This window comes from Anolis sagrei, chromosome X (genome assembly GCF_037176765.1).
Source record: "Anolis sagrei isolate rAnoSag1 chromosome X, rAnoSag1.mat, whole genome shotgun sequence".
Taxonomy (NCBI): domain Eukaryota; kingdom Metazoa; phylum Chordata; class Lepidosauria; order Squamata; family Dactyloidae; genus Anolis; species Anolis sagrei.
The window spans coordinates 12226226-12242393 of NC_090034.1; the positions used below are offsets into that span (position 1 = coordinate 12226226).

The 16168-nt window shown below is 44.1% G+C and overlaps 1 protein-coding gene across 1 annotated transcript; it reads left to right on the forward strand.

Moving 5' to 3' along the window:
* The first annotated feature begins 237 nt into the window (after nt 1-237).
* Nucleotides 238-14429, forward strand: LOC132782114 (glucose-induced degradation protein 4 homolog). Its single transcript, XM_060786795.2, has 6 exons — nt 238-586; nt 6858-6917; nt 7056-7163; nt 7777-7878; nt 8336-8466; nt 10386-14429. The coding sequence occupies exons 1-6, from the start codon at nt 380-382 to the stop codon at nt 10447-10449; spliced, it is 672 nt and encodes a 223-aa protein (XP_060642778.1). The 5' UTR covers nt 238-379; the 3' UTR covers nt 10450-14429.
* Nucleotides 14430-16168: the final 1739 nt, after the last annotated feature.

The following is a 16168-nucleotide window of genomic DNA, read 5'->3' on the forward strand; positions in this document are numbered from 1 at the left end:
CGACGCGGCAGAGACAGAGAAAAGGGAGGGAGGTACGCTCGGTGACGTCACCGCCCGCCCCCGCACGTCGTCCAATAGGACGGGAGCGTCCTGGCACGTGGCCCGAAGTTAGCCAATCAGAGACCTCGACCGACTGCATGCAACAAGACGTTAGAAACGCCCCGCCCTCGGTACCAGCGGCAGCCAATGAGAAGCCGAGCGTCGCTTTACGTTACTTTGCGTCGTTCATGTCCTAGCCAATCGGGAGCCGAGGGAGGTGGCGTCGCCGCTGAGGGGAGGAAAAAGAAGAGGCAGCAGGGTGTGTGTGTGTGTTTTTCCTTCCTGCTTCTGAGGGGAAAGCGAAAGAGGCGGCTGGCTGGCGCCGGGGGAGAGGCCCGAGATGCCGGTGCGGAGCGCCTGCCCAGGCTGCCCTCCTCCGGCAGCCAGCTCGGCCTCCTCCTCCTCGGCCTCCGCCCGGCTCGAGCCGCCGCCGCCCATCAACACGGCGCAGCCCGGCGTCAGCACCAGCCGCCTCTACAGCGGGGCCAAGTTCCGCGGGCAGCAGCGCTCCAAGGGCAACGCCTACGAGGTGGAGGTGGTCGTCCAGGTAGGTAGGCCTCACGCCTCTCGGGGCCTCCTCGCAGGCCTTCCCCCCTCAAGCAACTTGGGCCTACAACTCCAAAGGAAGCGGGCTGAGGCTGTGAGGCATGGTGGGAGTTGTAATAATAATCATAATCTTAATAGGAGATTCCATCTGAACATTAGGAAGAACTTCCTGACTGTGAGAGCCGTTCAGCAGTGGAACTCTCTGCCCCGGAGTGTGGTGGAGGCTCCTTCTTTGGAAGCTTTTAAACAGAGGCTGGATGGCCATCTGTCAGGGGTGCTTTGAATACAATTTTCCTGCTTCTTGGCCAAATGGGGTTGGACTGGATGGCCCATGAGGTCTCTTCCAACTCAATGAATCTATGATTCTATATCTGTGGAATATATATATATAAAATAGAGGGAGAAAATGTGGAGGCCGTGACAGACTTTGTATTTCTAGGTGCAAAGATGACTGCAAATGCAGACTGTGGCCAGGAAATCAGAAGACACTTACTTCTTGGGAGGAGAGCAATGTCCAATCTCGATAAAATAGTAAAGAGTAGAGACATCACACTGGCAACAAAGATCCATTGCCTAGTCAAAGCCATGGTATTCCCTGTAGTCACCTACGGATGTGAGAGCTGGACCTTAGGGAAGGCTGAGCGAAGGAAGATCGATGCTTTTGAACTGTGGTGTTGGAGGAAAGTTCTGAGAGTGCCTTGGACTGCGAGAAGATCCAACCAGTCCATCCTCCAGGAAATAAAGCCCGACTGCTCACTGGAGGGAAGGATACTAGAGACAAAGTTGAAGTACTTTGGCCACATCATGAGGAGACAGCAAATCCTAGAGAAGACAGTTATGCTGGGGAAAGTGGAAGGAAAAAGGAAGAGGGGCCAACCAAGGGCAAGATGGATGGATGGCATCCTTAAAGTGACTGGACTGACCTTGAAGGAGCTGGGGGTGGTGACGGCCGACAGGGAGCTCTGGCGTGGGCTGGTCCATGAGGTCACGAAGAGTCAGAGACGACTGAACGAATGAACAACAATGTATATGTATATATATATATATGTATGTATGTATATATGTGAGTAGATCAATAGATACCACTCCAGCGGGAAGATAACGGTGCTCCATGCAGTCATGCTGGCCACATGACCTTGGAGGTGTCTATGGACAATGCTGGCTCTTCGGCTTAGAAATGGAGATGAGCACCACACCCCAGAGTCAGACATGACTGGACTTAATGTCAGGGGACAACCTTTACCTTAACCTTTATATATATATATACACACACACAAGCCATCCTATAAATATCTGGGCATACTACTCTTGGACAATATCAAGTGAAAAATTTGGTGAGCAAAGAATACATCCAAAGAGTCAGAAAGGTTTTGAAGACCAAATTAAATGGCGGAAATACAATCAAGGCTATCGACCCCTGGGCTGCCCCTGTCATTAGATACACTGGGTTGTTGTAGGTTTTTTCGGGCTATTGGGTCACACCGTTTACAGAAAACCCACACACACAGATAGATATCTACATAAAAACTCCAACCATCGCCCAAATCAAACTTTTAAAGCCTTGGCAGACCGTGCAAAAAGAATGTGCGAACCCCACCTCCTCCAGGATGAACTGAACCACCTCAGCTGGGCTCTACAGGCCAATGGAGACTCCACCTCAGACATCAGAAGAGCTGCAAGACCAAGAACAAGCCATGAGAATAAAGACGAAGATCCACCCAGAGGAAAAGTGTTCTTGCCATACATCAAGGGAACCACTGACTGCAGAGGAAAGCTGATGAGGAAGCACAACATACAAACTATCTACAGACCCACCAAGAAAATCCAACAAACGCAACGTTCAGCAAAGGACAAGAGGGATCCACTCACCTCTGCAGGAGTCTACCATAGACCATGCAGCTGTGGACAAGTCTACATAGGGACCACCAAATGCAGCGCTGCCCAAACACGAATCAAGGAACATGAAAGGCACTACAGCCAGGAAATTGGAAGACGCTTACTTCTTGGGAGTAGAGCAATGACCAATCTCGGTAAGATAGTGAAGAGGAGAGACATCACACTGGCAATGAAGATCTGCTTAGTTAAAGCAATGGTATCCCACGTAGTCACCTACGGATGCAAGAGCTGGACCATAAGGAAGGTTGAGCGAAGGAAAATAGACGTTTTTGAACTGTGGTGTTGGAGGAAAATTCTGAGAGTGCCTTGGACCACAAGAATCTCCAATCAGTCCATACTTCAGGAAATAAAGCCCGACTGCTCATTAGAGGGAAGGATATTAGTGGCAAAGATGAAGTACTTTGACCAAATCATGAGAAGACAGGAAAGCTTAGAGAAGACAATGATGCTGTGCCCAGAAAGCCAAGGGAAAGATATTGATTGTGGAACTGGTTAGCCCCCTCCCCCCCCCCCCCCACATGCTGTCCTTCAGGTGGCCATTTAAACCCTTTTTATTCAGACAGGATCAAAGAAGAAGGTTTTTAAGCTTGTTGAGGGCTGCTGAGGTGTCACATGCTTTTAATGATGATTAATACTGTTTTAATACTTGTATTTTTGCATATTTTAAGTTGTATAGGAATGTTTTTAGTTGTGGGCAGCTTTGAGTCTCCATACGGAGAGAAAAAAATGGGTTACAAATAAACATCATCACCATCATTGCAAGGTCCATAGCACTGAGCCTAGAAAGCCCAAGGAAAGGTATTTGATGGTGGAAGTGGTTAGAATCATAGAGTTGGAAGGAATCCTCAGGCATCATACAGTCCAACCCTTGGATTGTCATATTCCTTTTCTTCCTGGATTATGGACTTTGTGTCTGGACGTTCCCGGAGGGTTAGATTAGGGAATCATACCTCGTCAGCTCTCACTCTCAACACTGGGATGCCACAGGGCCGACTGTGTATTGAGTCCTCTGCTTTACACGTTGTACACATATGATTGCATCCCCGTCCACCATAGCAATATCATTACTAAATTTGCAGATGATACAACTGTGGTGGGACTTCTTATCTCTGAAGGGGATGAATCTGCCTATCAGGATCAGGTGGATTGGCTGCTCTCATTGTATAGGGACAATGATCTGGTTTTTAATATCAATAAGATCAAGGAGTTTATAGTGGGCTACAGAAAGAACAGACCCGACATTGAGCCCTTGGTCATAAATGAAGACCAAGTGGAGCAGGTGGCCAGTTTTAAGTTCCTGGGTATCACTGTTAAGGATGATCTGACATGGAATGTTCATACAGCGGCGTTGGCCAAGAGGGCCCAGCAGAGACCATACTACCTGGGACTTCTAAGGAACCAACAACGGAATGAAAAACTGCTAGTGACTTTCTACCACTGTGCTATAGAGAGTGTCCTAACCTTCTGCATCTGCACATGGTTTGGTAGCTGCACAGTGACAGATAGGAAGGTGCTCCAAAGAGTCACCACTTTCCTCTGCACAGCAAATCATTGGCTTTCCCCCTTTCTCTCCTCTTTCAAAATACTTAAGAGGTCCCCCAGCCTTAAGAAAGCTCAGAGCATTTTTGGGGATCCTTCTCACCCGGCATATTCTTTTTTTTGAATTATTGCCATCTGGCAGATGATACAGGGTGACGAAGACATGGACAGACAGACGGCTTTTATCCTAGCACTGTGGCTATGTTGAACTCCATGGTTTCGCATTGATGTGGCATTGGGGGCTGGTTGGTGGTGGTAGGGGTGTGGAAGGATGAATGTGTTGTTTTGTGGTGTGTGCTGGGGAAGGCATTTAATTTTTTTGTGCAATAGCACAATAACAATAAAGCTATTCTATTTTCTGCCAGACGAAGATACAAGATAAGCCCTCCCAACAGTCGGCCATCCAGCCTCTGCTTTAAAAACTCTCAGAGACGGAGAGTCCAATGGACTCCCAAACAGAAGCAGATTCTGCTAGAGTTATAATGGACCTCTAGGGTCATACACCCCAACCTTCTGCCAAGCAGACCCAATCCAAGCCCTCCTGACAGATGATCATCCAACCTCTACTAAAAGACCTCCAGTGCAGGGGACTCCCAACAGATTCCAAGGGAGTAGCACATTCCACAGTTAAACAGTTCTGTCAGGAAGTTTAACCTAATGTTTAGATGGGATCTCTTTCCTCCTCCTCATTGAGACATTCTTTCAAATATTTAAACATGGCTATTGAGTTCCCTTCTCTCAGCCTTCATTTTTTCAATCTAAACATACCCAGCTTCCTAAATGGCTCCTTGAAGGGATTTATAGTTTCCACACCTTTGTACAATATGATCTCCCTTCTTGGGACCCCTTCCATCTTGTCCTGCTTGATTTGCTTGATCTTACAGTGTTTCTCAAATTGCTCTTCTGGGTGTTTTGGACTTCAGCTCCCACAGTTCCTAACAGCTGGTAAGCTGACTGGGATTTCTGAGTCCAAAACACCTAGAGGTGCAGAGTTTGAGAAACACTGATCTAGACACTGATCTAGAGTTATATTAATTGTATTGTTTATTTTGTTTATTGCTTGTTATTTATAATTGCTTGTTGTTTTTGATGTGCTGTTGGGCTTGGCCTCATGTAAGCCGCTCCGAGTCCCTTGGGGAGATGGTGGTGGGGTATAAATGAAGTTATTATTATTATTATTATTATTATTATTATTATTACATTCCTGCAGATGCATCCTAGAATCACATTGGCCATTTTAGCAGCTGCATCACAATGTTGATTCATGTTCAGCTTGTAGTTAACTGAGACTTCTAGATCCCTTTTGCCTGCACTGTTGCATAGAATTCTTGAATTGCTTTGAATAGAACCAAACAGAGGGTTATTCCAGGTGCAGTCTGAACAAATCACAACAGAATAGGACTATGGCTTCCCTCCATCTAACAACTCGGCTCCTGTTGGTGCAGGCTAGAATTGCCTGGCCTTGCTTAAGTTCTGGCTTCTTGTCCTCCTCTTGTAGCAACTGTTCCCATGGAATCATCACTCGTTGGGAACATAAGATAATCCATCTACTAGGTTTTCTCTCTTTGCCACTTTCCCCATCATATAAAGCACCAAAGCGTTTCAGGTTGCAGTGAGCTTACAGTTAGGGAATCTGATCCATTTACTAAACCACACAAAAGCACTATACTCCTCACACATTTTTTCTGGTAAATGTGACATAACAGGCTGCTTTTGCTCTGTAATCCCATCAGATGTGCCTGATGTTTAAGGCAGATGCAGTCTGCCATTAAGCAGAGTGAGGCAGCTTCAGGAAGCGCATTTGAGGTGTCATGAAAGGGAAGCCAATTGCTAGTTATTTCCTGGGCTTTTAATTATTACAGCTAGGTGTTCTTGTGGGTGTTTTTGGCTCTTGGGTCAAAATAACTTGTTTGCCTTTGGATACAATGCATCTTGGCTGCGTAGGTAGCATTGTATTTCATCTTCTACCTCAGGCAGCAAAATATCTTGGACTTTGTCAATTTCAGAGGAAATTCCATCTGAGGAAGCTTGAGAGGAGCTCAAGTCCACAAAGATGTTCTCAGCAGGATAAAATCTAATGAGTTCCTTCAGAAGTTTGATCCAGCAAAGCTGGCATTTCTCTTCCTAGGATGCAGATGATGGCTTTGTTCATTTTCCAGAGAGTTCAGTATCCCTCTGTGTTCCCAGACTGGCATTCAGACTGGCACAATTTCACACACAGAATGGGAATGATGTGGCTTCCCGCTGTTTTGGGGGCCAAAGCACTGGCAAACCATGCCAACAGTCCTAACGTCAGGAGCCACAAATAGCACCCACTGGCCTTTGTCTATCAGTTCTTCCTGCCATACTTATGTCGACAGGGCAGATGACGGTTGTCCAAATGATTTTTATGCATAACTTTCTTCCATTGCCTCCTGGAAGTCCTGCCAGAAAGGTTTTATCACCTCTTCAGGATAACCATGTGCTAACAGTGGGGGCTCCTGATGATTCATTTGTATTGAGCTACCTAGTTCTGGATGAATAGCTAAAAGATTACCAGAACAACATTAGCCATGTGTTCTGAATGGGTTGTGATATACAGAGCAGGATATGCCCCTGAATTCGGAAACCTAAGGTGCATTAAAGCAAGTAGTTCCTTTTATGTCATAAGCAAGGCTTCTTTATGCATCTTAGATACTGGGTCATGATGCTGAACATTTTAGATCCCTCTTTTTTACCTACTAAACTCCTCTCCAGTTAATTCTAGTCACTGGTCCTATTTCTTATTATTCAATCTAAAGCCTAGGTTGCTATATCTGGGGACAGAGTCATAGAAGACTTTTTGTTGTCCCTTTCAGCATGTGGACATGGAGAACTCCTATCTTTGTGGATACTTGAAGATTAAAGGCCTTACGGAGGTATGTACCTGATTCAAAGAATATCAAGCCCAATATGGTAACACTGCCTTAAAAAATCATTTGTAAGGTCTTTGTGAAGACAGGGAAATTTGCTGAGTGCTTTGTGTTCACCGCCTTTCCTATCGTACTCCCTTGCAGGAATATCCGACCCTTACAACCTTCTTTGAAGGGGAAATAATCAGTAAAAAGCACCCATTTTTAACACGGAAGTGGGATGCAGATGAAGACGTAGATCGTAAACATTGGGTGAGTTCCTTGGCCGCGTTTCCATGGAGGAGGCAGTTGACATTTTGTGGCTGCTGGGCATAGCAAAGGGACTCTTTGTGATGGAATGAGCCACGCTGGGTCTCCATTCTGAGAAAATGGCGGGTTAAAATATTTTAAATTGGGTAGGACTTTGATGGGGCTTTCTTAGTCAAGAAAGTACTCAGAACTAGTTTTCCCATTGCTTCCCTTTGAAATGTATCTCACGGCTTTGGAGTTCCTAGTACTTTTGCCTTGCAGAAAGCTGTGACTCTAAAGTTAAAGTTACTGAGTAAATTGACTTCAAAGGGAGAATGAAGCTATAAAACTGATGAATTGTTCAATCCGAACATAACTTCTGTCTCTTATGACTCAAATAAGGTTTATTGGCTTAAACCCATGCCAGAACACTTCACCAACAGCTGTCCAGGGTATATTAATAACATTACTGTCATTGTATTCACTATGTTTTGTTTCCATTTGACCTTGCTGTTAGCTCCCTCTTACCTATACATACTTCACTTCAGGGTAATGTTGTTTTTGTGAGATGAAATGGCCTGTATTCATAGTAAATTTGGACATCTTTCCAACACTTTCATTTCCCCGTTACTTCCAGGGGAAATTCCCAGCCTTTTACCAATACGCAAAAACATTTAACTCTGATGACTTTGATTATGAAGATCTGAAGAATGATGACTTTGTCTTCATGAGGTGGAAGGTGAGTTCCTTTACATGGTCCCTTGCAGGAGGCCTCTGTAGCAGAGGCTTTGGGACATTACGTGCCCCAGCACTTCAACATTTCTTTTAACCCAGCCAGGCTGGAGGCAAGTGTGAAACTATTCATATTCAGGCAGCTTTGTTCCTGTTCTGGAAATGGGTTATTAATCTTACCGTATAACTACCTCGTGTAAATAAACTGAAACTCTTTAGGGAGGAAATGCAACTCTTGCACTCTTTGTGAGGCTGCCCTTCAGAGGAGTCTTGGGGCAGCAGTTAGGGGCAAAATGCAGCACCTACATAGCTGTCCCTAGGCCTAAATACTCGAAAGGCACCAGATTTACTTAAAAATGTAATTGGAATGTTTATATGTATGTATGTAGGGGTATGTATGTGTGTAAGTTGTGTGTGTGGATTCAATCGTGTCCACTCCATATGGCTTATTATTTTTTGTTCAGGAACAGTTCCTGGTCCCCGATCACACCATCAAAGATATCAGCGGTGCTTCCTTTGCCGGGTTTTATTACATATGCTTCCAGAAATCTGCGGCATCTATAGAGGGCTATTACTATCACAGGAGTTCAGAATGGTAAGAGGCCACCTCCGTTCGGAAGTATCATAAGTATGGCTTTAGGTAACTTTGGTTGGATTTTGAGTAAATTCTTGTTTCTTCCATTACAGCTTTTTCTCAAGCAGTTTATGTTCCACGAGACTATTATTTTTTCTTGGAAAGTTATGATAAAAACAAGCGAAAGGGCAGTTTAATTGTGTAAAAATCAGCAACAGTGAAGTCCTTGCCAAGTAACTGCTGGCTTTCCTTGCCCTGCAGTTTAAAGCTAGGGTTTTTGCCTCTCTAAAGTTTCACAGTGAGTGTCATATATTTTTGTTAGTAGACTTGCCTTACATCTCGGGCCAGTCAAATATGGCCTCGTGGCCAAGCTCCCTGACCCCTTTGTATTACTCAAAGCACGTGCTGGTGTCTTTGTGTTGGGGACTGAGCTACATGTCTTGATTTGTCTACACTAAACTTGTGTGCTTGCTGTGACCATACCTGAAAAAGTCTGGTTTGGCCACAGTGGTCCATGTCTTAGCTTACAGTAGTCCATCCAGAATGGACTACTGTAATGCACTGTACGTGGGGCTGCCTTTGAAGACAGTTTGGAAACTGCAGTTAGTACAAAGGTTAGCTGCCTTTGTACTGAGGCAGCCGATAATACCAACATGAAGAGAGTCCAATTACGAGAAACAGGGATGGAATCAAGAAAATCTAGCCATAGGAACATACATTTACAAATTAAGTATTTGTAAATGCCCCAGTGGGTATCTTTGGACGAGAGGCTGGAATTTGGGGTTTGGAGAGTTAAAGACGATGTTCCAGAAGAAGTTGACATGACATAATTGGAATCAATATAGATGATTATACAGTAGAGCCTCGCTTATCCAACCTTTGCTCATCCAACGTTCTGTATTAACCATTGCAATCTGCCTCTCACCTGGAATAATGTCCAGGGCGGGAGAAAGATAGAACCCTTGTCTGTTTTGGTGCTAAATTAGTAAAAATAGTAGTCTATATAAATAAAAATGTAATGTTTGTTTGTGGGATTAACAGAATTCAAAAACCACTGGACGAATTGACATCAAATTTGGACACAAGACACCTAACAACCCAATGTATGTCCTTCACTCAAAAAATTGATTTTGTCATTTGGGAGTTGTAGTTGCTGGGATTTATAGTTCACCTACAATCAAAGAGCATTCTGAACCCCACCAACGATGGAATTGAACCAAACAGTTCTCTCATGAGCAATAGAAAATACTGGAAGGGTTTGGTGGGCAGTGTCCTTTGGTTTTAGAGTTATAGTTCACCTACTTCCAGAGAGCACTGTGGAGTCAAACAATGATGGATCTGGACCAAACTCTACACGAATACTCAATATGGCCAAATGTAAACACTGGTGGAGTTTGGGAAAAATAGAATCTTGACATTTGGGAGTTGTAGTTTATTGGATTTATAGTTCACCTACAATCACAGAGCATTCTGAACCCCACCAACGATAGAATTGGGCCAAACCTCCCACACAGAACCCCCATGTGGGCCACAGCAACGCGTGGCTGGGGGCCAGCTAGTTACTACACAACATTACTGTGTATTGAACTGCTCTTTTCTGTTGAATTATTGTAAAACATGTTTTGGTGCTTAATTTTTAAAATCATAACATAATTTGATGTTTAATAGCCTTTTCCTTAATCCTTCCTTGTCATCCAACATTTTTGCTTATCCAATATTCTGCCGGCCCATTTATGTTGGATAAGCGAGACTCTATTGTACATGAAAAAACGACATCCCCTGAAAATAAGTCTCAATGTGTCTTTTTGTGAAAAATTAAAATAAGACCCAGTTATTTTGGGGGGGAGGGGGATATGGTAGTAGAGGGTTTGAAAATAACATATCTAGGAGCACGCAGCTCAGTTTGTTCCATTGAGACCCTTTGTGCTTTCCTCCCTCAGGTATCAGTCCCTGAATTTGACGCACGTCCCTGAGTACAGCGCGCCCATTTACGAATTCCGGTGACGGCGATACCGAGAGCGGCACCAGGAGATGGCCCGCGAGGCCAGGGAGAGAGAGCAAAAGAGAGAGAGAGATGGAGAGAGAGAGCATGCTCTGCTAAGACAACTGTGACGCCCCTGTCAGGACAGGAGGCTCAGGGCTCTCCTCCTTCCAGGCCACTGGACTGGTGAAAGAGCATGACTGCGGAGCTGCCAGAGAATGACTCTCCTTCCAGCTGTGTGGCAAATTTGATACTCTGAGCGGGTTTTTAAAGCTACCATTTTGATGCACTTTTTCTTTTTTGGTATTGCACAGCTAATCTCTTTTTCTTTTTATATAATTTTCCCACCCACAGTCCTCTCTTCCTGCCCCCTTTTTGGGAGAAGGAAATGGCTGTGCTGAGCTGGGTTTTCCTTTGAACGCGAGGAAGCCAAAGTTGCCGCCTGCTTGTGCCCATCCAAGCTTTGGGTTTTCTCTTTAATGCCCACATAAGAGGGTGGAGGAGGGCTTGTCAAGCTGTGTTGCTATTGACTGACAAGGCTGCCTCTCTCAGGAATGTCAACCAGTCCCAAGCCATTGGGCTTTGCAAAGAATATGGAAGGAAGACAAAAAATAATAACAACCCACCGAGGACTGCTTTTGAAAAGCACTTGAGTGCTATTCCAATAGCCTGTCTTTTCCAAAGACTAGGAATTCTTCCTCATTACAGTTTTACCGTGTTTTTTTAAAAATTGAAAGTCGGTGATGGTGGTGATCTATCTGTGTAAACAGCTTCGCAGTGTTGCCACCTGCTCATCCCAGACTTTAGTGGTGGCTCCTAACATGCGCACATGCTACGGAAAATATTTGATGTTCGCTGTCAGAGAAAAATACTTTCCGTTCAAAATAATAACAGTAATAATAAACTGCTCTTCTAGGACTTTAAACTGTTCCATAACGTCGGGCTCGTGTGCCAAAGTGTGTGTGGGGCCTGTGTGTGTCTCTATATGCATGTTAGTCAAGCAGTTTCTGTTTTCTTCCAAGCTGCTACTATCCATGGAGAGATGAGCTGACCTGTTTTTTGGATGGCAGACACGATCCTGCTGTTAGATTTGCAAGGCGAGAATGCGGCTGGATCTACACTGTCATATAATCCAGTTCAAAGCAGATAATCTGAGATCAGAAACTGGATTAGATGGCAGTGTTGATGGGGCCTGAGATGTTCAGTCCTTCGCAAAAAAAGGACTAGCGCTTTGCAAACCTTTTTCCTCCACCCTTGGAGGTTTCTGGGATTTATAGGATAGTCTAACATAACACTGGCAAGAGAGTGTGGCCAAAGGCGAAGCCAGATCATGGCTGCTATGATTTCACTCTTATCTGACTTCTATGGTAGCCTCATTGCTGTTCCTAATGGTTCACTCTTGAGAACGTAGCTATGGTTGGCTGAGCTGCCTCTGTGTTTGCATCCCAAGGTCTCGTGAGCTTTGATAGTGACAAGATGCAGTGAAGCTGATCTTCAGGTTGTGATACTGAGTTCACTTTTTGTTGTTCTAGTGGAAAGAAAGCAGGTTTCTAGTCCTCAAGAAAGCATGGATGCTTCAGAAGGCAGAGAGACAGCTGGATAAAGTGTCCAGGGGAAGTGGTGGGGGAAATCTCCCTTGTCATGCTTAGCTCCTTGTTTTGTTTTTCCCTTTAGTTAGTAAACATAACTTAGTAAGGAAAGATAAGCAGTGTGCTGGCATTCCTTGAAGAGATGGCAGAACTCCTTCTTCCTCGTTGCAGATTACCATATAATGTTTTCATGGTGCACATTTTCCAGAGCTAGGCAGCAGAGTGGGGGAGAAGAAGCCAGGCCCTAATTAGTGTTGGAATTGCTACCTTTTGTCCCCTTTTAGTGCGGGCTTCTAGTTTGCGTTCCTTTTCCAACTATCTGCTGTGAGTTGCAGTGGCTACAAGCACCGACCCAATGTGGATCTTAGTTGTTGTGTAAGCATTAGAATAAATGCTTGCTTTAGTTGCTGGAAGGAGAGGGCTGTGGAAAGCAAGATTTGGAAACAATCTCAATGTGGAAGCTTTTCAAAGGAGAGAAGCGACAACATTTTGCTCCATTCTGGTAGTCAACGTCCAGTCAGATGCATGGGATTTCTTCCCTAGAAAAGGAACCTTGGGTTTGCTTTGTGGATGGAAATTCTGTGGCAGACTGGCTTTTGATCCTGATCCCCTGTGATAAGGAGATGAGATGGGGCTTCTGTACATAGAAATGAGGATAGTTTTGGCTGGGTCTGTGTTCCTTTCTGCTGCTTTTTTTGGTCCATAAAACAGCTGCCCACGCACAATTTTGGAGGTTCTTGAGTGCCTCAAGGCTCTTATTCCAGATTATCTCTCCATATTGAACCTTCCCTGCTCTCTCTCTCTCTCAGGCTCTGTGCAGAGAAATGGAACTAACTGTGCCTTCGTTTGCTTTAGCTTAAAGGGGACACAATGTGTCCTTCTCTCAACCCCAAGTTTTCAAAGGCTGCTTATTCAAGGATGAAGCAAGTGATTTCTTGGAGAGGATAACTGGGGGTTATCTAAATGCGTTTGGCTTCTTAATAAATTAAAAGAGGGAGCCCACATAAGTTTAGTTTTCTTCTAAAGGAATTGCAGTGTGAGGAAAAGGAAACCCTTGAGTAGGGAACTAAGTACTTGGTGGATGGAGCCCATCTCAAACCACGTATGTTTTGCTTTGAATTTGGGGGTAAATTTAGGGCCAACAGAAGTCCTTTCATTTTGCCTATTTTATTGGACTATATGGAGCCAAAGGTGACACATAAAGGGACTTGAATTGAACCCATAAGATGTTGTATCTTGCCTTTTAAGGTTTGGGGTTTTCTTTTATTCTTTTTGAAGTTAAAGGAGTTAGAGAGCACGATACTGTTGTGATGTTGGGTGTGGTTGCAAAGTCTGTAAATGCAAAAAAAAAAAAAATGGAGGGAGGAGGCAGCATGGACAGAGCTTTTTAGGATGCTTCAAGCCCAGTTTATAAATTCTAACTAACCCAGCAGGCTGGAGAATGCTTTGAAACCTCTTCTCTGCCCTCGAATCAAAGTGTGATATGTTTGTTTCGAAATGGTAAAGGTAAAGGTTTCTCCTTGACATTCAAAGTGTCCGACTCTGGGGGGTGGTGCTCATCTTCATTTCTCAGCTGATCAGTTGCCGTCCGTAGACTCCTCCTTGGTCATGTGGTTGGCATGACTGCATAGAGCGCCATTATCCTCCCACCAAAGCGGTTGATCTACTCATTTTTGCATGTTTTCGAACTGCTAGGTTGGCATAAGCTGGGGCTAGCAACAGGTGCTCATCCCATCCTGCGTATTCGAACCACTGACCTTCTGGTCAGCAAGTTCTGCAGCTTAGCGATTTAACCCACTGTGCCACCACGGCCCCGTTGCTTCGAAATGGTAGCAACCTGCTAACGGGTATCTCTCTAAACAGACATTTAGAATGCAAAGAGCCCTTTGCATTAGATCACCCACACATCAGGATTTCCTCTTCCCAGACAAGCCTTGCATTATATTAAAACTGGTCCAGTGTCGAAGCAAACGATGCTCTGAAAAGCTTCCAAGAAACCTAAGATGCATTCTTTGGAAAATATGGTGCCCATTCTCTACTTTTGTACTAGACATAACAGATAAAATGGAGCAAACAGGTGCTGCTGTTTTTTCCCCTTTGCTTTTTAAGGGCAGGTCTCTTCTCCCCCCCACCCCACCCCCTTCAAGCCTTGAACTTCCAATTTTATCCCCCCTTTCAATGAATAATTGGATGTTAAAACAAAGGGGGCTTCATGGACACAGGTCCTACAGAGTGGGGCTTGTCACAGGAAGAAGAGTTTTCATGGGGGAATCTTCCAAAAGCTATTAAAACAGGTTTTATAAAGCTAACTTTGTAAATCGGAATATTTGAGAGTATTTATGGATGAATGGCCGAAAAGGGACTGTGAGTTTTCCAGAGTTATCAGTGTCCAGATTAAAAGAACATGTATTTAATGAGGCTGCGTGTCTTCTGTGTTATCTAGCAATTTGTCAGAATGGGTTTTGCTCAATAACCTTTTTTTTCGTTTTTAAAAGAAATTTCTTAAAGATGGAAGTTATGGACAGAATGAAGTGGTTTACAGATAGATGGATGGATGGATAGATAGAGAGAGAGAGATAGAATCAAGAGGTACACTGATAGATAGATAGATATATTGTACTTTCTCCTCCAGAATAATTATTTTCTTATCTTACATGCATGTATCCCTAAAACTCCAGCTGAATGGAGTTCAGCTGGTATGAAACAACATTAATTGTACAGTGGAGATGTGCCCATGGGTGTAGTTTGTGTTTTAAAGCAACAATTCAAATTGGAAGAAAAGAAATGCCACCTAAACATTTCCTTCTCTAAAATCCAGAGCCTGACTCATACAAACAAGTCCAAGAATATGTTGATTGTTTTAATCTATAATGATAGCTCTATCCATTGTTGTTGTTGTATTGTCGAAGGCTTTTATGGCCGGAATCACTGGGTTGTTGTACCTTTTTCAGGCTGTATGGCCATGTTCCAGAAGCATTGTCTCCTGATGTTTCGGCTGCATCTATAGCAGGCAGGTGGTCAATTGCAATATTCACATTTGCCTCAAAACAGTCAAGAGTTCTTTCTCCCACCCTGGACATTCCATAGATATATAAACCCCATTTTCCTAGTTTCCAACAGACCTCACAACCTCTGAGGATGCCTGCCGAAACGTCAGGAGAGAAGGCTTCTGGAACATGGCCATACAGTCTGAAAAACTTACAACAACCCATTGTTGTTTATTAGTTCAATCTCTTCTTGAACTAATAGATCCACCTGTACCAGAGCTCCCTGTTGGTGATCACCATCCCCAGCTCCTTCAAGGTCAAGCCAGTCACTCCAAGGATAACATTCACCCATCTTGCCTTTGGTCAGCCCCTCTTCCTTTTTCCTTCCATCTTCCCCAGCATCATTGTCTTCTCTAAGCTTTCCTGTCTTCTCATGATGTGGCCGAAGTATTTCCTCTTTGCCTCTAATATCCTTCCCTCTAATGAGCAGTCGGGCTTTATTTCCTGAAGTATGGACTGGTTGGATCTTCTTGCGGTCCAAGGCACTCTCAGAATTTTCCTCCAACACCACAGCTCAAAAGCACCTATCTTCCTTCGCTCAGCCTTCCTTGTGGTCCAGCTCTCACATCCATAGGTTACTATGGGGAATACCATTGCTTTTATTATTATTTATTATTTACAGTATTTATATACTGCTTTTCTCACCCCTAGGAGGACTCAAGGTGGGTCTTTGATGTCTTTACTCTTCACTATTTTATTGAGATTGGTCTTTGCTCTCCTCCCGAGAAGTAAACATCTTCTGCTTTCCTGGCTGCAATCTGTGTCTGCAGTAATCTTTGTGCCCAGCAATACAGAGTTTGTCACTGCCTCCACGTTTTCTCCCTCTATTTGCCAATTATCAATCAGTCTGGTTGCCATAATCATAAACTCTTGCCATAATAAGGAATTAAAACTAAGATGGTGAAAACAAGAGTGCTTTTAAAGCAGCCTTTGCAATGCAAGGTCAGAAAAACAGATTAAAACATAGGAAATGTAAGGTAAAGGTTTTCCCCTGAAGCAGTTACAGAAACTCAGAACCACTAAATGGGTATGAGAACTACGGGCCCATCTACACTGCCATATAATGCAGTTTCAGAATGCAGATTAACAGCATTGAATTGGATTAT

What these genes read in the sequence shown, in the direction of transcription:
- LOC132782114 (XM_060786795.2), top strand. Translation starts at nt 380, where the DNA reads ATGCCGGTGCGGAGCGCCTGCCCAGGCTGCCCTCCTCCGGCAGCCAGC. An exon ending in ACGTAGATCGTAAACATTGG is followed by an intron (nt 7,164 to 7,776) that starts GTGAGTTCCTTG and finishes CGTTACTTCCAG; the next exon opens with GGGAAATTCCCAGCCTTTTA. An exon ending in TTGTCTTCATGAGGTGGAAG is followed by an intron (nt 7,879 to 8,335) that starts GTGAGTTCCTTT and finishes TTTTTTGTTCAG; the next exon opens with GAACAGTTCCTGGTCCCCGA.